Source organism: Panulirus ornatus, chromosome 9 (assembly GCF_036320965.1).
Source record: "Panulirus ornatus isolate Po-2019 chromosome 9, ASM3632096v1, whole genome shotgun sequence".
Lineage (NCBI taxonomy): Eukaryota > Metazoa > Arthropoda > Malacostraca > Decapoda > Palinuridae > Panulirus > Panulirus ornatus.
The window spans coordinates 48987482-49010375 of record NC_092232.1 but is presented as its reverse complement, the minus strand read 5'-3'; the positions used below and the strand labels follow the sequence as shown (position 1 = coordinate 49010375).

At 41.0% G+C, this 22894-nt stretch overlaps 1 protein-coding gene across 5 annotated transcripts in view; it reads right to left on the bottom strand.

Annotated features, from left to right (window-relative positions):
- Nucleotides 1-22894, bottom strand: part of LOC139750403 (retinol dehydrogenase 12-like) — a 367894-nt gene that overhangs the window by 46913 nt on the left and 298087 nt on the right. Inside the window, exons 1-2 of one of the 5 annotated variants that reach the window (XM_071665158.1) lie at nucleotides 21942-22066; nucleotides 3227-3390 (exon numbers count right to left, since the gene is read on the bottom strand). In XM_071665158.1, coding sequence (XP_071521259.1) covers nucleotides 3227-3383 — 157 coding nt within the window. In that variant the 5' untranslated portion in view covers nucleotides 3384-3390; nucleotides 21942-22066. Of the gene's footprint in view, nucleotides 1-3226; nucleotides 3391-15537; nucleotides 15704-21941; nucleotides 22067-22894 lie in introns of those variants that run through there. The other 4 variants (XM_071665157.1, XM_071665159.1, XM_071665160.1 and 1 more) reach the window with 4 other exon arrangements.

Here is a 22894-nt window from a genome sequence, read left to right as displayed (position 1 = left end):
TAATTGGTATGCATGGGGTGTTCAGTGTTGTAAATGGAAATGGTGAAGAGCTTGTAGATTTATGTGCTGAAAAAGGACTGATGATTGGGAATACCTGGTTTAAAAAGCGAGATATACATAAGTATACTTATGTAAGTAGGAGAGATGGCCAGAGAGCGTTATTGGATTACGTGTTAATTGACAGGCGTGCGAAAGAGAGACTTTTGGATGTCAATGTGCTGAGAGGTGCAACTGGAGGGATGTCTGATCATTATCTTGTGGAGGCTAAGGTGAAGATTAGTATGGGTTTTCAGAAAAGAAGAGTGAATGTTGGGGTGAAGAAGGTGGTGAGAGTAAGTGAGCTTGGGAAGGAGACCTGTGTGAAGAAGTATCAGGAGAGACTGTGTACAGAATGGAAAAAGGTGAGAACAATGGAAGTAAGGGGAGTGGGGGAGGAATGGGATGTATTTAGGGAATCAGTGATGGATTGCGCAAAAGATGCTTGTGGCATGAGAAGAGTGGGAGGTGGGCTGTTTAGAAAGGGTAGTGAGTGGTGGGATGAAGAAGTAAGAGTATTAGTGAAAGAGAAGAGAGAGGCATTTGGACGATTTTTGCAGGGAAAAAATGCAATTGAGTGGGAGAAGTATAAAAGAAAGAGACAGGAGGTCAAGAGAAAGGTGCAAGAGGTGAAAAAAAGGGCAAATGAGAGTTGGGGTGAGAGACTATCAGTAAATTTTAGGGAGAATAAAAAGATGTTCTGGAAGGAGGTAAATAGGGTGCGTAAGACAAGGGAGCAAATGGGAACTTCAGTGAAGGGCGTAAATGGGGAGGTGATAACAAGTAGTGGTGAGGTGAGAAGGAGATGGAATGAGTATTTTGAAGGTTTGTTGAATGTGTCTGATGACAGAGTAGCAGATATAGGGTGTTTGGGTCGAGGTGGTGTGCAAAGTGAGAGGGTTAGGGAAAATGATTTGGTAAACAGAGAAGAGGTAGTAAAAGCTTTGCGGAAGATGAAAGCCGGCAAGGCAGCAGGTTTGGATGGTATTGCAGTGGAATTTATTAAAAAAGGGGGTGACTGTATTGTTGACTGGTTGGTAAGGTTATTTAATGTATGTATGACTCATGGTGAGGTGCCTGAGGATTGGCGGAATGCGTGCATAGTGCCATTGTACAAAGGCAAAGGGGATAAGAGTGAGTGCTCAAATTACAGAGGTATAAGTTTGTTGAGTATTCCTGGTAAATTATATGGGAGGGTATTGATTGAAAGGGTGAAGGCATGTACAGAGCATCAGATTGGGGAAGAGCAGTGTGGTTTCAGAAACTGCAGAAGCTGGTGACGGAGTTTGGTAAAGTGTGTGGAAGAAGAAAGTTAAGAGTAAATGTGAATAAGAGCAAGGTTATTAGGTACAGTAGGGTTGAAGGTCAAGTCAATTGGGAGGTGAGTTGGAATGGTGAAAAACTGGAGGAAGTGAAGTGTTTTAGATATCTGGGAGTGGATCTGTCAGCGGATGGAACCATGGAAGCGGAAGTGGATCATAGGGTGGGGGAGGGGGCGAAAATTTTGGGAGCCTTGAAAAATGTGTGGAAGTCGAGAACATTATCCCGGAAAGCAAAAATGGGTATGTTTGAAGGAATAGTAGTTCCAACAATGTTGTATGGTTGCGAGGCGTGGGCTATGGATAGAGTTGTGCGCAGGAGGATGGATGTGCTGGAAATGAGATGTTTGAGGACAATGTGTGGTGTGAGGTGGTTTGATCGAGTAAGTAACGTAAGGGTAAGAGAGATGTATGGAAATAAAAAGAGCGTGGTTGAGAGAGCAGAAGAGGGTGTTTTAAAATGGTTTGGGCACATGGAGAGAATGAGTGAGGAAAGATTGACCAAGAGGATATATGTGTCGGAGGTGGAGGGAACGAGGAGAAGAGGGAGACCAAATTGGAGGTGGAAAGATGGAGTGAAAAAGATTTTGTGTGATCGGGGCCTGAACATGCAGGAGGGTGAAAGGAGGGCAAGGAATAGAGTGAATTGGAGCGATGTGGTATACAGGGGTTGACGTGCTGTCAGTGGATTGAATCAAGGCATGTGAAGCGTCCGGGGTAAACCATGGAAAGCTGTGTAGGTATGTATATTTGTGTGTGTGGACGTGTGTATGTACATGTGTATGGGGGGGGTTGGGCCATTTCTTTCGTCTGTTTCCTTGCGCTACCTCGCAAACGCGGGAGACAGCGACAAAGTATAAAAAAAAAAAAAAAAAAAAGTTGGAGAGTTTGAGAAAAACTTTTTGACAGAAACTCCAAGCCAAAAATAACCTTAAATGGCAAATGGAAGATCTCTGGAAACCAATTCTCTTGAAGGAGAAATTCCTGAGCCATTAGGTAGATCCACAACAGATAAGGAACATACTGTATTGACAGAGGCGGATGAGGTGTGCCTTACCAAAAATCTTACACCGAGAGAGCGATGTATTGTTTGATTCTGTTACAGCTTACTTTTTCAAAGAGCTTGGATACTGAAGATAGAAGTGATGCGGGGAAGTAGCAGAAAAAGTTGGGTGGTTTGGCGAGTTTTAGGACTGATATTATGTTGTCAAGATGTTACAGACTGTTTTATGTGGACAAGAGTCGCTGAAGATAATTGGCTTGCAAATGGACCATGGTGTTTTAATCAGAAGTTCAATATGGCTAGAGAGTTCTCAAAAGTTTTAATTGCACTGCTTGCATCAGTGGGAATGAAGGGTGAAAGGGAAACTGTTTCTGGACACATTTGTGTGGGTTTTTCATGGCATTCCAGTTTAGGGGTGATGTTGGTTTGTGGCTGATATTTGAGAAAATTTTCACAAGTATGTTTGAGTGTTCTTTGGGAGAAGAGATTTCATTGGAATGGGTCAGGAGTGCTTTTACATGAGTAGGGCAGGACCTGTGCAAAAGAGTGGATTTTCTTTCATGTGCATCAGGGTTAGTTGCTGTGGGTCTTTGGTTCACTGTGTTGGGGAATGATTGCAATGATTTGGGCAATCATTTTCCTGTGCCATCTTAGCTACCATATACAATGAAAGAGAAACGTTTAAATTCTACTTGATCAAACTGAAAGTTCACGAAATGAGATGCTAGAGGTGTAGAACTCTCTCCCCTTGCTTTAAAAATAGACAATTACACTACAATTCATAATGTACATATGTATGTAAACACATACTGATGTAATATGTTTCTCCCTCCCAAGAAATAGGTGAAATCATAATAATTTAGCTCACCTGCTGATGCACCAGTGATGATGACAGTCTTGCCTATCATATTGGCACTGAAAGTGGTGAAGCCTGCACGTAGCCGGTAAATGTGGCCAAACACTAGCATCATAACGATCAAGGCAAACACCACAAATGCGATCACTCCTAGCACAGTTCCCCACATCCTGAAACTGAAGTAAATTAATAAATGAATAAAAGTGTATTAAATATCAAAGTAACAATCATCATCTCCAACAGGCCACTGGTGGTGATGAGTGATCTGGAGAAGAAGCAACAAAAATTCAGACAGGAGGCAGAGGTAAAGAATTGGAAGAACTGAGACTGGAACAAGGTCTTGAGTTGCAAAGTTGAAGAAGTGTAAAGATAGAGGCAGAAGGGTTGATGCTACACAGCTGCAACAAGGGATATATGAGAGATCAGTTGAAAGAGAAAACAGGCAGTCAGGCAACAGTCATGAAGTATCAAAAGTGAGGCATGAGGATGGGAAGATGAGGGCTCAGAAGAGAGTGGATGCAGATATGTGGCTAAAGGCAAGACTGTTTGGGCATTAAGCAGAAAGGAGTTGGTGAAAGAGGATTAGACACTGCAGGAGGAAGGAGGGAGAAGGAGAGTTAAAGGCAAGGAAGTTGTGGCTAAAGGGTGGAGGGTTCAGGTACAAGTGTCAAGAAGGTGGCTTGAACATGAAGGTAGAAAGAATGAGGCTGAGATATTATTCAGACAAGATGTATAAGAGGGAAGAAGGGTGACAGATAGATTAAGATAAAGAAATTATACAAGGCTGAGACAATAGAATTTAGGCAAAAGATATAACATATGCTGTATGTGGCAAAACAGATCATGAGGAAGAACATATGTTGGAGACATGAAGCAAAGAAGTAAAGATAAAAGAACTGAAACAGGTTTAACATGAAGACAGATGAGCTGATGCAGGAAAAATAAAGCTACTAATTGTGGCAATACTTCAAACACAAGAAAATTGAAACTGATGCTAAGACAGATGCAATGATGCATAAAAATCGAAACTACTAATTGTAGCAATACTTCAAACATAAGAGTTGATGTTGGATGGCTTAGGCATGGCTTAGGCATGATGCTTTTACCATTGAAAATTCACTAAATTATTTTTTTGGAGTATAGAGAGTGAACATTTCCAAGGATTCTGAAGGTTCTGAAAACATTCAAGTCTAGAGATGTAAGCTAACTTTATCAATAAAATAGCACTCTCATACATCAACCATTCTGAAGAGAATATACTAATAAAACAGAATTATTAACTCCTTCCCTTATCAACTCAAGCATATTCTTGCTAACAGTTTGTTTAAACAGTAAGGAATACAGTACTGTATATATGACTATATATGTAACAATCTATTTTGCTACTTTACCTTCATGTACATATAAAATAATGGGAATAAAAAAGATACGAATGTTTCCTTTGGTGTTTTTCCTAGCGCTACCTTGCACACATGAGGGGGGAGGGGGTTGTTATTCCGTGTGGCGGGGTGGCGATGGGAACAAATAAAGGCAGACTATGAATTATTTTTTATTTTTTTTATTTTTTTTTTCATACTTTGTCGCTGTCTCCCGCGTTTGCGAGGTAGCGCAAGGAAACAGACGAAAGAAATGGCCCAACCCCCCCCATACACATGCATATACATACGTCAACACACGCAAATATACATACCTACACAACTTTCCATGGTTTACCCCAGACGCTTCACATGCCTTGATTCAATCCACTGACAGCACGTCAACCCCGGTATACCACATCGCTCCAATTCACTCTATTCCTTGCCCTCCTTTCACCCTCCTGCATGTTCAGGCCCCGATCACACAAAATCTTTTTCACTCCATCTTTCCACCTCCAATTTGGTCTCCCTCTTCTCCTCGTTCCCTCCACCTCCGACACATATATCCTCTTGGTCAATCTTTCCTCACTCATTCTCTCCATGTGCCCAAACCACTTCAAAACACCCTCTTCTGCTCTCTCAACCACGCTCTTTTTATTTCCACACATCTCTCTTACCCTTACGTTACTCACTCGATCAAACCACCTCACACCACACATTGTCCTCAAACATCTCATTTCCAGCACATCCATCCTCCTGCGCACAACTCTATCCATAGCCCACGCCTCGCAACCATACAACATTGTTGGAACCACTATTCCTTCAAACATACCCATTTTTGCTTTCCGAGATAATGTTCTCGACTTCCACACATTCTTCAAGGCCCCCAGAATTTTCGCCCCCTCCCCCACCCTATGATCCACTTCCGCTTCCATGGTTCCATCCGCTGCCAGATCCACTCCCAGATATCTAAAACACTTCACTTCCTCCAGTTTTTCTCCATTCAAACTCACCTCCCAATTGACTTGACCCTCAACCCTACTGTACCTAATAACCTTGCTCTTATTCACATTCACTCTTAACTTTCTTCTTCCAAACACTTTACCAAACTCAGTCACCACCTTCTGCAGTTTCTCACATGAATCAGCCACCAGCGCTGTATCATCAGTGAACAACAACTGACTCACTTCCCAAGCTCTCTCATCCCCAACAGACTTCATACTTGCCCCTCTTTCCAAAACTCTTGCATTTACCTCCCTAACAACCCAATCCATAAACAAATTAAACAACCATGGAGACATCACACACCCCTGCCGCAAACCTACATTCACTGAGAACCAATCACTTTCCTCTCTTCCTACACGTACACATGCCTTACATCCTCGATAAAAACTTTTCACTGCTTCTAACAACTTTCCTCCCACACCATATGAATTATGTACATGTGTATATATGTATATGTCTGTATGTGTATATATATGTGTACATTGAGATGTATAGGTATGTATATTGTGCATGGGTGGACATGTATGTATATACATGTGTATGTGGGCGGGTTGGGCCATTCTTTCGTCTGTTTCCTTGCGCTACCTCGCTAACGCGGGAGACAGCGACAAAGCAAAATAAATAAATAAATAAAAAAAGATACATCTTTTGAAGTACTTCACCAAAAAAATGTGTAAGGGAAGAGCCTGTTCTTTGTAACTCCACACTTTCTGTGATGATTCACATGCACCCATCCTGAATTTTGGCAAAGTCTCATTGTATATACTTGTTAATAAGAAACACCCTCGCCTCGTGTTCTAATCATCATTTGACTGTACCACCAAGAAAGATGTTACATGAGGTATGCAAGATGCATATCACTGGCATGAAGAGGTATCAGGCTGACAACCACATCCATAAATGCTAAAAGATATGGAGGCCTTCAGTGCTGATTCAATTAAAATAAAGCACACTTAATGGCATCAAAATCCAAAACTGTAATCTGACTTTATTGTTACTTTTTGCTTTTTCTATAATATTGATCAATCCTAAAATACTGGAATTCAGCAACCTTATGTGCTTCTATGAAATGAGATGTTGAATTTTCCAGTTTTCTTATGAATATTCTCCCCTGTTGGTGGCTGTGTTCATCTTACAGAGCTTCAGGCATCTCCTCGTGTAACCGTAAAAGTGCTTGTATTTATTTGAAATTTCAATTCACAAATAATAGCAGTCTGCACAAACATGTCCCAATCTCCAGGCAATGCATCTGAAATTAAAAGCAAAAACCTTAAAAAGTTGTATATTGCAACTGCTACTCCTTATGTATCTTATAAAGTAGCTTTATATTCAATTTCAGTGGGAAAAAAGTATATGAGGCCTTCTGGCAATTCAGGAATGCAAACTTTGCTATCCATTTTTCCTTTTAATGTGTTGATTACTCTCCCATACAATTCCAAGAGATCTGTCATGCAAACTGTTCTCAATCAAGTACTTTATGCGACACAAAAATCCTCTACCTATTTCCAATCATAATTTCTTTTAGAATCTAGTAAACCATGCCCAATACTATTACTAGCATGCAGTTCAGGAAAGTATCTCTGTTGCCTTTCTCAAGTATTGGAGCAATGTTAGCTTTCTTTATTTCTGTTTGAAAATTTCCCTTAACAAGCAAGTTCTTAAGCAGCATCACTGGCAGTTTGTGTCTGCACTCTCCATGAATACCAATGGTGAGATGTCATTAAGTCAATCTACTTTAAGTGAGTGTTGTATCTTCATGTGCCTCCTTACTTCCAGCGGTTTCACTTATATTTTCTACGATGTATCCACTCTTTCCCCCCAATACTTTGGCAAGGTGGGTCGCAGTACTCCTGGGTTCAATAGGTTACAATGGCAGTTTCAACTGCTAAAAAATATTCTCACATACACATGGCCTCCTGCCATGGACATGGTTGCCTTGTGATGCTATATTTCCTAAATCCCTCCAAGGTCCGCCTAGTTTGCAGTTGTAATACACATTCCAGATAGTGTGAATGATCAGGGCACAATGCACAGCCTGAGGCCCTCTACAACATTAATTTACAACCCAATATGCATCACCACATTGACCATTAATTGGCCATTATGGCATGGAGACCATAATTCATACAAGCAGTGCACTGGCACTTTACGGACAGTCAATTAGCAACAGAAAGGAGTGCACAAGCTGTGCCATAATGGTCATCTGCCATGTTATTCTACTTTCTTCCCCTCTGATGTGGAACTCTTGGGGGAACTTGTCATCTACTACTCACTTAAGCACCAGCAGCATGTGACATCAGCTTCTTCCCCCTCCAGCAGGAGCTCCTGGTAAATCGTCATTACCTGTTTCCCAGTGCAGCAGTATTGTGGCTCTTCTACAACAGAACCACACAAACTCATCAAAGGCATCTGCTTCCTCCAGGAAAACCATGAAATCTGGGCAATACATTCTTCCTCCTGCAGTACAACCAGGGAATCCTTGCAATGCCTCCTCCTTCCTGCATGCAGCCACAAGGCTTTGGCAATGCCATCTACCTCCACCATTAAAACTAAAGTGCCTTAGCAATCTGTCCTACTTTCTGTAGCAACAAAATGAGACTAGTCAAGGAGCATCCTCTCCATGGGACTCCTGCCTCACTTCTTTTCCTATTCCAGCACCCAGCAGAAGCTCTCCTCTGAGCTGCACTGCCCTGTACTTGGAATCTTAGGACTGTTTTGTAACCCATGTTTCTGTACCTCCTGTCTAAGTTAGACACCAGTATCCCTAAACTGGTGACCTCATGAAGAGAGAGACAGGTTTAGTAAGCAACAACACTTGTTGACAACCTGACTCTCCTCAGCCTAACCTAAACAAATCCTGCTGTGAATGTCCTGCCCTCCTTCAACCTCACACCTGCATTCTGCAATTTTCTTCCCAATCTTTTCTCTTTTACAGGTTCTGTCAACATTAGTCCATAACTAGCTGACTTACAAATGTAGTGGCCTCCTCTATTGCAGCTCTACTAATTCAATAAGGTCTTCTACTATCCAAGTGGCTGCTCAGTCTTGAACTCCACTCCCCTTCCTACAAGCACAGAGAGTTCAGCCTAATAATGCATCTGTCTCAACTTCATCCATTGTTTTGAAGACGGAGCAGCCTAGTTAACTCAAGTGGACCATCAATTCACAAAACCCAGAGTCCACATGGCCGCCTGAGTGCCCCGCAAAACCTCATTTCCCACATCACTCCAAAGCTCCCCTGATTTGCAGTCATAATTAACTCATCAGATCACATTGGATATGACCTCAGTAGCTTGTGCATCCATAGGCTACAACCTTCACTCATACCTCCTCGCTCTTCTAACATAAAATTATCATAATTCACACCTCTGCTGGAATGAGCCCAAATGCAGTCCCAGATGGATTCATGTTGCACAATGCCACCAGGAGAGCAATCTTCAGCAAAATTGCCATTTCGGACATCCACCTACTTGCGATAGAGCTGAAGGTCTGAATTTTTATAAAAGAAAAACATTGGAAAAACAATTTCAACCAAACCAAACCTACCTTAACTGAATTCACTGGATGTCGAAAAGGTAATTATACCCAATCTTTTAAGTTAATCGTCTATACACAGAAGTGTACCACCTGTGACGATATTTTCTGCCATGTAACTCCAGCTTCTTTACTCTCTCGCATGGAGCTATGTGGGACCTTAAAATTGCCTGTCCTAGGTAGCAACACCATGACTGATGAGCAAAACCTTACATCATGGGGCCCTGGCAATGCAAAATCCCTCCAGCCCTACCATCAATGTACCTAAGTAACACTCTTCTCTCCAGCAACACCACCTTATCAACCTAGCAATGTTCTAATCCCTTATGCACCAGCACCTAGGGACTAGACAAGAGCACTCCTCTCCTGTAACAGCACCAAGATCCTCCTGCAGCAGCAGAGGCAGTTCAAGGGGTTGGTTGGTTTGTTGGGTTTTATGGACAGTGACCTATGAGAAAGATCATTAGGCATGCAACCCTTTTCAACTTTGACTATAAATGTATTGTTCCCATACCCTTTTATCCTATACATCTTATCTTGCTTTCAATACTAAAATACATACTTTTTTTTTTTTTTTTTTTTATACTTTGTCGCTGTCTCCCGCGTTTGCGAGATAGCGTAAGGAAACAGACGAAAGAAATGGCCCAACCCCCCCCCCATTACACATGTATATACATACGTCCACACACGCAAATATACATACCTACACAGCTTTCCATGGTTTACCCCAGACGCTTCACATGCCTTGATTCAATCCACTGACAGCACGTAAACCCTGGTATACCACATCGCTCCAATTCACTCTATTCCTTGCCCTCCTTTCACCCTCCTGCATGTTCAGGCCCCGATCACACAAAATCTTTTTCACTCCATCTTTCCACCTCCAATTTGGTCTCCCTCTTCTCCTTGCTCCCTCCACCTCCGACACATATATCCTCTTGGTCAATCTTTCCTCACTCATCCTCTCCATATGCCCAAACCACTTCAAAACACCCTCTTCTGCTCTCTCAACCACGCTCTTTTTATTTACACACATCTCTCTTACCCTTACGTTACTCACTCGATCAAACCACCTCACACCACACATTGTCCTCAAACATCTCATTTCCAGCACATCCATCCTCCTGCGCACAACTCTATCCATAGCGCACGCCTCGCAACCATACAACATTGTTGGAACCACTATTCCTTCAAACATACCCATTTTTGCTTTCCGAGATAATGTTCTCGACTTCCACACATTCTTCAAGGCCCCCTAGAATTTTCGCCCCCTCCCCCACCCTATGATCCACTTCCGCTTCCATGGTTCCATCCGCTGACAGATCCACTCCCAGATATCTAAAACACTTCACTTCCTCCAGTTTTTCTCCATTCAAACTCACCTCCCAATTGACTTGACCCTCAACCCTACTGTACCTAATAACCTTGCTCTTATTCACATTTACTCTTAACTTTCTTCTTCCACACACTTTACCAAACTCAGTCACCAGCTTCTGCAGTTTCTCACATGAATCAGCCACCAGCGCTGTATCATCAGCGAACAACAACTGACTCACTTCCCAAGCTCTCTCATCCCCAACAGACTTCATACTTGCCCCTCTTTCCAAAACTCTTGCATTTACCTCCCTAACAACCCCATCCATAAACAAATTAAACAACATACATATACATCTCTATTTTAGATAATGTAAATATTAGGATATTGCACCAACGTAGCAGCTAAACACTCTCCAGTTGGTACAGCATCCACTGTTGCAGTTGCAATAAGGAACTGTGAAAAAGACATTAAAGATTGGAGACAGACCTTCACCATCACATGCACATAGGATCTTTTTTATTATTATTTTGCTTTGTCGCTGTCTCCCGCATTTGTGAGGTAGTGCAAGGAAACAGACGAAAGAAATGGCCCAACCCACCCACATACACATGTATATACATACACGTCCACACACGCAAATATACATACCCATACATCTCAATGTACACATATATATATACACACACAGACACATACATATATACACATGCACACAATACACACTGTCTGCCTTTATTCATTCCCATCACCACCTTGCCACACATGGAATAACATCCCCCTCCCCACCTCATGTGTGCGAGGTAGCGCTAGGAAAAGACAACAAAGGCTACATTCGTTCACACTCAGTCTCTAGCTGTTATGCAATAATGCCTGAAACCGCAGCTCCCTTTCCACATCCAGGCCCCACAGAACTTTCCATGGTTTACCCCAGACGCTTCACATGCCCTGATTCAATCCATTTACAGCACGTCGACCCCGGTATACCACATCAATCCCATTCACTCTATTCCTTGCACGCCTTTCACCCTCCTGCATGTTCAGGCCCCGATCACACAAAATCTTTTTCACTCCATCTTTCCACCTCCAATTTGGTCTCCCACTTCTCCTCGTTCCCTCCACCTCCGACACATATATCCTCTTGGTCAATCTTTCCTCACTCATTCTCTCCATGTGACCAAACCATTTCAAAACACCCTCTTCTGCTCCCTCAACCAAGCTCTTTTTATTTCCACGCATCTCTCTTACCCTAACATTACTTACTCAGTCAAACCACCTCAAACCACATATTGTCCTCAAACATCTCATTTCCAGCACATCCACCCTCCTGCGCACGACTCTATCCACAGCCCATGCCTCGCAACCATAAAACATTGTTGGAACCACAATTCCTTCAAACATACCCATTTTTGCTTTCCGAGATAAGGTTCTCGACTTCCACACATTCTTCAAGGCTCCTAGGATTTTCGCCCCCTCCCCCACCCTATGATTCACTTCCGCTTCCATGGTTCCATCCGCTGCCAGATCCACTCCCAGATATCTAAAACACTTTATTTCCTCCAGTTTTTCTCCATTCAAACTTACCTCCCAATTGACTTGACCCTCAACCCTACTGTAACTAATAACCTTGCTCTTATTCACATTTACTCTCAGTTTTCTTCTTTCACACACTTTACCAAACTCAGTCACCAGCTTCTGCAGTTTCTCACATGAATCAGCCACCAGCACTGTATCACCAGCGAACAACTGACTCACTTCCCAAGCTCTCTCATCCCCAACAGATTTCATACTTGCCCCTCTTTCCAAAACTCTTGCATTCACCTCCCTAACAACCCCATCCATAAACAAACAACCATGGAGACATCACACACCCCTGCCGCAAACCTACATTCACTGAGAACCAATCACTTTCCTCTCTTCCTACACGTACACATGCCTTACATCCTCGATAAAAACTTTTCACTGCTTCTAAAAACTTTCCTCCCACACCATATATTCTTAGTACCTTCCACAAAGCATCTCTATCAACTCTATCATATGCCTTCTCCAGATCCATAAATGCTACATACAAATCCATTTGCTTTTCTAAGTATTTCTCACATACATTCTTCTGAGCAAACACCTGATCCACACATCCTCTACCACTTCTGAAACCACACTGCTCTTCCCCAATCTGATGCTCTGTATATGCCTTCACCCTCTCAATCAATACCCTCCTATATAATTTACCAGGAATACTAAACAAACTTATACCTCTGTATTTTGAGCACTCACTCTTATCCCCTTTGCCTTTGTACAATGGCACTATGCATGCATTCCACCAATCCTCAGGCACCTCACCATGAATCATACATACATTAAATAACCTTACCAACCAGTCAACAATACAGTCACCCCCTTTTTTAATAAATTCCACTGCAATACCATCCAAACCTGCTGCCTTGCCGGCTTTCATCTTTCGCAAAGCTTTTACTACCTCTTCTCTGTTTATCAAATCATTTTCCCTAACCCTCTCACTTTGCACACCACCTCGACCAAAACACCCCATATCTGCCACTCTATCATCAAACACATTCAACAAACACATAGGATACATTGAATATATCGATAATTCATCAGCTCAACACCACAGCAGTACTAGCCCCAGTGAAATTGCCACCCCACTCAAGGACTGCAGTAAGAGGTGTGAAAAGTTCACTCACCACACTACAGCCCAGATAACTTAGCTCTAAGATTTTTAAAGGAGGCAAGGAGACAGCTGATATACCCCATAACAGAAACATTCACCAAATCTCTATCGGATGGTCAGGTGCCAACTGACTGGAAACTAGAAATGTTACTCTTATATATATAAAAAAGGAGACAAAAAGTGTGCCTTGAACTACCACCCAATTAGCCTTATGTCAGTGTTAGGTAAAATGATGGAAAAAATAATACGATAAAATCGTCACATTTTTGAAACACAAAATTATATTGGACAACCTGCACAGTTTCTGCTATAAAAGATCCTGCCTGATGAACTTGCTGGAATTCTTTTATGATATCTATCAGAGCTGGGACGATAAATTACCATCTGATATAGTACATTTAGATTTCCAAAAGGCTTCCGATAAAGTACCTCACAAGAGACTCCTACATAAACCCAAAGCAAACAGAATCTGTGAAGAACCCTGTACATGGATCAGAGATTGGGTTACTGGAAGAAAGTAGCGTGTAGTATTAAATGGCGAAGCCTTTGATTGGCTAAACGTCACAAGTGGTGTGCCACAGGCATCGGTCCTAGGCCCATTTCTTTTCATAATATAATGACCTAGAACTTGGTCTCATATCTAAGATCTCCAAATTTGCTGTTGATGCTAAACTAGGAGATAGAGCTGTAAACAGGCAGGACTGCAAAATGATTCAAAGGGATCTTAACTTACTAGCAGAGTGGTCAGACAGATGGCAAATGAAATTGAATACAGAAAAGTGTAAAGTGATGCACTTTAAAGAGAATATATATTACTACTACGAACTATTTGAAAACTCTCTAACTAAAGTAAATGAAGAAAAGGACCTTGGAATTGTCATTAACAACAATTTGAAAAACACTAAACAGTGTCAAGCAGCAAGTAAAAAAAGTAACTAAATGTTTAAGTTTCATAGCCAGGAACATAGATAATATGACACCAGAAACAATTCTCATACTTTATAATTCTGTAGTAAGATCACATCTTGAATATTCAGTCCGGTTTTGGTCCTCAAACTATAAAAAAGACGAGGAGAAATTAGAGGAGGTACAAAGATGCTTGATAAAATTGATCCCATCTATTAGAAATCTGGCATACGAAGAGGCTAAAATGATTGGATCTCTTCTCCCTTAAAAAACATAGACTTCACGGTGACTTACTCTAAGTGTTCAAAATTCTGAAGAATTTCCATAAAGTAAACCATGAGCATCTTTTTGAATACAGGAAAATATGGCTACTAGGACAAATGGAAAAAAACTCAATGCTAAAAGATGTAGTACGGACATGGGAAAAAGCTTCAATTCCTATAGGTGCATTTAGCCCTGGAATAAATACCTTCAAAAGTCATTTTGATAAGTATTTTATAAATTCAGGTACGTTTTGAGAAAAATGCCGGAAGTAAACGTATAAATGACAGCAGTAACAAGGACACTACAAGGCTAAAGTGGAGCAGCGGGAAGTCAGTAATAGCTTGAAAAAGTAATAAGTAGAATTGCATTTTTTTGTAAAGTTAAATCATTTCTTCTCAGACAACCAAGTCGTGGGCCAATCAGGCCTCGTGTTGTCTGTGTTTCTCATGTCAACTCATGTAAACCCCAGCAGTAGCAGCCACAACCCATGGCCAGCACTGCCACAGAAGAGCCAATGCATCACCTTATATCATCTTATTTCAGTTTCCTTGAAAAAAAGATGACAAATTTCTTTATAACACTGTTATTGTCTTTAAGGGTGTTTATCAAGTCAAAATTGATTAAATCTTTACGGAAATATCAAATTTTTTGTTTGATCTGTGTATTTACTACAGTGAATGATTGAATGATAAGATTGTGTTGCATATTGACCACCTAGAAGGAAATGTGTTTTCTATATGGAGAAATTGGGGTATCAGGTGAGTAGTAAATGCACAGTTTTGGAGTAGGTTGGCCACCACAATACCCTTTGGGCCAGCATGACCTGTTTTGTCTATAAGAAGTTGGCCAGTCCGCTATTTCTTGTACAATGGTCGGGCCTGTCCAATGATTCTGCCACGGAAGAAATGTGATTGTTATCGATGACTTTACCAATTACAAATAATTCCGCGTAAAAAAACAAACAAAAACATGTATGGATTGGTAAACGGTGCCTTAGGGAACATTCAACAGACCACAAACTTGCACCCCACCCCACTTTCATCCATCTTTGGAACCATTATTGTAGAGGTGGACATAAGACAAATCCAATACTATGACATTCTGCATGCTCTCTCTATCTCTCTCTGGCGCATTCACTTTCTTTCCCCGAGAGCCGGTTAGTTTTTACTCTTTACTTTCATTTGCTCCAGGGACACAGAACGTTCCTCACCAGCGTAATCCACTTCAGTCACTCTGAAAAAACCTGAGTTCTCACCGAGGGTGTGTATTCTGAGGGCCAGAGGCATACGGCCTCTGTTCAAAAATTGTTCGTAATGATAAATGAGGCGACTGATAAAAGTGTTGTTTCTCCTGGCCATCAGTATACCACACTTCACACAGATAACAGACCTCGACCGTGTACCTCAACAGGCCTCCATGGGATGTCCGCAGACATTTTTGTTCTGTACTACATCCAACCTCCTCAGGAGTACGGTCGCTTACCGAAGCTGGCCCCTGGCTGCCATAGTCGAACTTAGAATCTAATTAAGTACTTGTAAACCATTAATAAAGTTTTTCTGTCGGCTCCCCAAGAGGAACCCGAAAGATATTTGAGAATATTTAGCCATTTATTACGATTTGCTATCAAGTATTGAAGGCGATATTTCCAATTCAATCTTTAATCAAAATTCAACCCAAGATTTTAACGTTATTTAGAAAAAAGATCGGGTTGTTAGTCAATTTCAACTGCAAAGTGGGGATAATAATCTTATGGGTAAACACAATCTAGACACGTTTTGTTGCTGAAACCTTATATCCCCTCTGAAGCTTTCAACGATAAACGAGTTTAACGCAGCTTGACCCCGTACTGCACAATCATCAGCATAAAAAGAGTACTTAATATTTCGAGGGACAGAAGCTAGGGACAGAATATCGCTGATCATGATATTAAATAGTGTTTGGCTCAGAACGCTGCCTTGCAGCACCCCATTTTCTTGGACATCTCCGTCCAAGATGATGTTAGGTGCTGCAATCTCGACAGCAAATGTTCTGTCTTAATATTGATAAAAAGGGGTAAATAACATCTCAAACCCAATAGCATAAAGTTTGCTTAAGACTTCGTTTCGCCTTGTCATGTCGTTAGCTTTTTCTAAGTTTAAAAAGACTCCAATGAGTCTTTTCTTGTGAATGAACCTAAAATACTACGTTCTAAATTTACCAAATGATCCATTGTGCCACTGTTTTTTTTTTACGGAAAGCACTATGGTGATCATTTAATAAAGTCCGTGACTAAAAAATAAAAAAGCCTTTGACCATTCTTTCCATGACGTAACATTCCTAAGGCGTCTGTGCCATCGCCCTTTGGGATGTAGGATAACGTGTTGAAAGTGCCATGAGTTTGGAAACGTTCGAGACGTTCATATGTAATTCTACAATGCTAAGAGCTTAGTCAGTCATATGTAATTGTACAATGCTAAGAGCTTAGTCAGTCATATGTAACTGTACAATGCTAAGAGCTTAGTCAGCTTAGCCTGACTAAGCTGCTAGATCATCCCGTAGGCTAATCTGCTGGGCCCCGGACCCAGTGGAAACTTTACAAAAGGATTTCAGGGCGGCAAGTAATTCGTATACTGTAAATATTTTGTTATATGTTCGGTATGCAGTCTGCTGTGGATGAGAGAGCTTGGGAAGTGAGTCAGTTGTTGTTCGCTGATGATACAGCGCTGGTGGCTGATTCATGTAAGAAACTACAGAAGCTGGTGACTGAGTTTGGTAATGTGTGTGAAAGAAGAAAGTTAAGAGTAAATGTGAATAAGAGCAAGGTTATTAGGTACAGTGGGGTTGAGGGTCAAGTCAATGGGAGGTAAGTTTGAATGGAGAAAAACTGGAGGAAGTAAAGTGTTTAAGATATCTGGGAGTGGATCTGGCAGCGGATGGAACCATGGAAGCGGAAGTGAATCATAGGGTGGGGGAGGGGGCGACAATTCTGGGAGCCTTGAAGAATGTTTGGAAGTCGAGATCATTATCTCCGAAAGCAAAAATGGCTATGTTTGAAGGAATAGTGGTTCCAACAATGTTGTATGGTTGCGAGGCGTGGGCTATGGATAGAGTTGCGCGGAGGAGGGTGGATGTGCTGGAAATGAGATGTATGAGGACAATATGTGGTGTGAGGTAAGAGAGATGTGTGGAAATAAAAAGAGTGTGGTTGAGAGAGCAGAAGAGGGTGTTTTGAAATGGTTTGGTCACATGGCGAGAATGAGTGAGGAAAGATTGACCAAGAGGATATATGTGTCAGAGGGGTAGGGAACGAGGAGAAGTGGGAGACCAAATTGGAGGTGGAAAGATGGAGTGAAAAAGATTTTGAGTGATCGGGGCCTGAACATGCAGGAGGGTGAAAGGTGTGCAAGAAATAGAGTGAATTGGAACGATGTGGTATACCGGGGTCGACGTGCTGACAATGGATTGAACCAGGGCATGTGAAGCGTCTGGGGTAAACCATGGAAAGTTCTGTGGGGCCTGGGTGTGGAAAGTGAGCTGTGGTTTCGGTGCATTATTACATGACAGCTAGAGACTGAGTGTGAACAAATGTGGCCTTTGTTGTCTTTCTCTAGCGCTTCGTCGCACATATGAGGGGGGAGGGGTTTGTTATTCCATGTGTGGCGAGGTGGCGATGAGAATGAATAAAGGCAGACAGTATGAATTATGTACATGTGTATATATGTATATGCCTGTGTGTGTATATGTATGTATACATTGAGATGTATAGGTACGTATATTTGCGTGTGTGGACGTGTATGTATATACATGTGTATGTGGGTGGGTTGGGCCATTCTTTCCCCTGTTTCCTTGCGCTACCTCGCTAACGCGAGAGACAGCAACAAAGCAAAATAAATAAATATACAATAAATAATATATATATATATATATATATATATATATATATATATATATATATATATATATATATATATATATATATATATATATATACATATATGCATTGGGAGGTTGAAGCTAGCGAGCTAAGCTAAACGTCACACACAGGCAAGGACAACTGTTGATACGCGACCCGGCAGTTCGCCCTATTCAGCAACAGCAGCTTAAGTTGACAGAGCACTGTTGTGTTACCCTAGTTTCAGTGACCATTTGAACACCATCAGTTAAGAAGTCAGACACTTGACCGACCCCTGAAATAACTGCATATACGACTAAAATCGAGGAATTGCCAACAGGCCCAAGAATACTTTTGTCATGCAACATGAACAGCCATGAACCATGGGTAGAATAAAGTCTCAGGCAACGCAATTCTAATTCTAATTCTAATCCAGCAAGGGCAAAACAAAATCACTCTGTATTCAAAGCTAAACCAATGGTAAATAACCAATTCCTTAATCCCTTGAAATTCATTTTGGTGAACTTTAAACAGCTGTAAAATTCTCTTAGCAGCCCAAAATGAATATGCGCTACCATCCCTGGGCCATGGGATTTATCAAAAAGATGTTGACAAACTGAAAATATGTACCTAACTAGTCTCCATATGTGATGGAACCAGCGGGGTTTTCTAAATGCCCAGTCCAGTACCAAGTTCGTTTAAAAAATGAAATAACGCTGGATATAGTTAGTATACGAAAGGCACACGTCTATATAATGCAAATTGGTATCTTCAGCTCATTTCTCCAGTCATATATAATCCTTACTAACTCCTCTTGAAAGTTTCACAGGAGCTTTGTTGATTTAAACTTGTACCAAGTCTATATATTTTAGGCATGTACTTTAAAGACATGAAATCTATACCTGTATACGAGTGAAAACATGCATCACTGAATGTTCTCTTATGTGTCTAGACACTTCTACTATACAAAATGTTTTGAAACTCGGAAAATGGCAGAAAAAAAAAAAAGTACTAGCATATCCAACACGTACTGGATAAATTATTTCAAATTGTAACGCCCGTTGTTATCACTTGAGTAAAGTATTTCGTTCATTCCATTCCATATCTTTACTGTAAGTGCATTTAAAAAAATGTAATTTCATTCTGTGACGGGACATTTGATCCTGACGAGGCTTATGGTACACACACACATACCTTTATTCTACACAACAGCAATGAAATCATTTTGATACCAACGGAAAAGGAAAAAAAAAATCTCAAAACCCTGCTAGCTGGCAGGCCCCCACAACCATGCTAAGGATCATACCTCATCGCGACCTTGAGCATGACGCTACGTCATTTTCAGATGACGACAAGACTGTGGAAGGGAAGGTGTGTCGAGCTGAGCCTTGAGGAGTCTCTCTCTCTCTCTCTCTCTCTCTCTCTCTCTCTCTCTCTCTCTTTTCATCTATTATACATAATCGCTGTCCCCCGCGTCAGCGAGGTAGCGCAAGGAAACACGAGGAATGGCCCAACCCACCTACATACAAATGTTTATACATAAACCCGCATGTACATACATACTGCAACGTATACATACATACATATACATACACAGACATATACATATATACACATGTGCATATTCATACTTGCTGTCTTCTTCCATCCCGTCGCCACCCCGCCCTCCGGCGAGGTAGCGCCAGGAAAAGACAACGAAGGCCACATTCGTTCACACTCTGTCTCTTGCTGTCATGTGTAATGAACCAAAATCACAGCTCACTTTCCACATCCAGGCCCCACAAAATTTTCCCTGGTTCACCCCAGACGCTTCACATGCCCTGGTTCAATCGACTGACAGCACGTCGACCCCGGTATACCACATCGTTCCAATTCACTCTATTCCTTGCACGCCTTCCACCCTCCTATACGTTCAGGCCCTGAACGCTCCCCTCTTGTTTATAATTTTCCAAAAGAAGGAACAGAGAAGGGGGCCAAGTGAGGATTTCTCTCAAAGGGTCAGTCCTCTGTTCTTAATGCTACCTCGCTGACGCGGGAGATGGTAAATAGTATGAAAATATATATATATATATATATATATATATATATATATATATATATATATATATATATATATATATATAATTTTTTTTTTTTTGCTTTGTCGCTGTCTCCCGCGTTTGCGAGGTAGCGCAAGGAAACAGAAGAAAGAAATGGCCCAACCCACCCCCATACACCTGTATATACATACGTCCACACACGCAAATATACATACCTACACAGCTTTCCATGGTTTACCCCAGACGCTTCACATGCCTTGATTCAATCCACTAACAGCACGTCAACCCCGGTATACCACATCGCTCCAATTCACTCTATTCCTTGCCCTCCTTTCACCCTCCTGCATGTTCAGGCCCCGATCACACAAAATCTTTTTCACTCCATCTTTCCACCTCCAATTTGGTCTCCCTCTTCTCCTCGTTCCCTCCACCTCCGACACATATATCCTCTTGGTCAATCTTTCCTCACTCATTCTCTCCATGTGCCCAAACCATTTCAAAACACCCTCTTCTGCTCTCTCAACCACGCTCTTTTTATTTCCACACATCTCTCTCACCCCTACGTTACTTACTCGATCAAACCACCTCACACCACACATTGTCCTCAAACATCTCATTTCCAGCACATCCATCCTCCTGCGCACAACTCTATCCATAGCCCACGCCTCGCAACCATACAACATTGTTGGAACCACTATTCCTTCAAACATACCCATTTTTGCTTTCCGAGATAATGTTCTCGACTTCCACACATTCTTCAAGGCTCCCAGAATTTTCGCCCCCTCCCCCACCCTATGATCCACTTCCGCTTCCATGGTTCCATCCGCTGCCAGATCCACTCCCAGATATCTAAAACACTTCACTTCCTCCAGTTTTTCTCCATTCAAACTCACCTCCCAATTGAATTGGCCCTCAACCCTACTGTACCTAATAACCTTGCTCTTATTCACATTTACTCTTAACTTTCTTCTTTCACACACTTTACCAAACTCAGTCACCAGCTTCTGCAGTTTCTCACATGAATCAGCCACCAGCGCTGTATCATCAGCGAACAACAACTGACTCACTTCCCAAGCTCTCTCATCCCCAACAGACTTCATACTTGCCCCTCTTTCCAAAACTCTTGCATTCACCTCCCAAACAACCCCATCTATAAACAAATTAAACAACCATGGAGACATCACACACCCCTGCCGCAAACCTACATTCACTGAGAACCAATCACTTTCCTCTCTTCCTACACGTACACATGCCTTACATCCTCGATAAAAACTTTTCACTGCTTCTAACAACTTGCCTCCCACACCATATATTCTTAATACCTTCCACAGAGCATCTCCATCAACTCTATCATATGCCTTCTCAAGATCCATAAATCCATTTATATATATATATATATATATATATATATATATATATATATATATATATATATATATATATATCCATTTATATATATATATATATATATATATATATATATATATATATATATATATATATATATATCCATTTATATATATATATATATATATATATATATATATATATATATACAGTACAGTAATTTACTCTTACTTGTAATCACAAAAAAAAAAAAATACATATAAGGGAACTTTCACACATAAAGTTCTACATAACACAATCACACTTAAATACAACCTTGAAACGTGTACAAACCCCTAGTCTGACATTTACTATAACTAAGATATCAGAGACAAATAACAAATAAATATGAATCATACATACATGTGTACAAATCCAGTCGACAGGACGCCAGATAATGTTGCAACACACCACCTTCTTCTCTCACAACATCACTATAAGTCTGATGTGGTTTGACGCCGGTAGGGACTGAAAATGCCAGCTCCTCTCTGAAACATTTACCATTTACAATCTGTATGTCTTTACCCACACTCCTTAAGGAAATTAAAAGTGCATAATCTTTACTATAAGAGCTATGTTCCTAGATGTGATGTTATTTGGATCTGTAGTTGGAGGGAATATTAACTACATAAAGGAAATAATATAAGCAATTTGTTGCTACCTCTTGAGTCCCACTGAGCGAGATGCCAGATATTGATTATAACACTACATTATCTTTTCATGAATTTTTTTTTTTTTATCAACCTTTACGTTGTTTTCCAAATACATACAGTTGATATTGTGGGCTAAATCCTCTCTCAACCTTTGCCACATGCCTTAGGGATCTGCATTCCGACCAATGAACATAAATATAGACTTATCAACATTCTCGCAACAATAAGTCGTTTTTTTATGAAATACTTCATAAAACATGCATTAAATACGCCACTGGCATATCACCATAAAATAATTAATAATAAAAGGTCAATAGAGGCCTTTTTTTGTAAGCAAAAAAGAGAAGAATTTCTCGAATGACATAATCGGGTTCAATCAACCTGTTCTCATGCCTGCCAACAGATGGAATTCATGTACAGTAATATATGCAAAACAGAAGGACCATAACATATCTAAGTTTAAATTTGCATTACACTGGCACTATGACTGCAGTAGGGTATCAGCCTATCTACTTTTTAAATACAATAAGAGAAGAAAACTTGAAAGCTCTTGGACTTTCTGTCCCATCCGACATTACGAGGCAATTTAAACCTTTATTGTCAACTGTTAACTTCCACACAGTCTCGTATGTTGAATCATATCCAATCTTTCATTGCCCATGC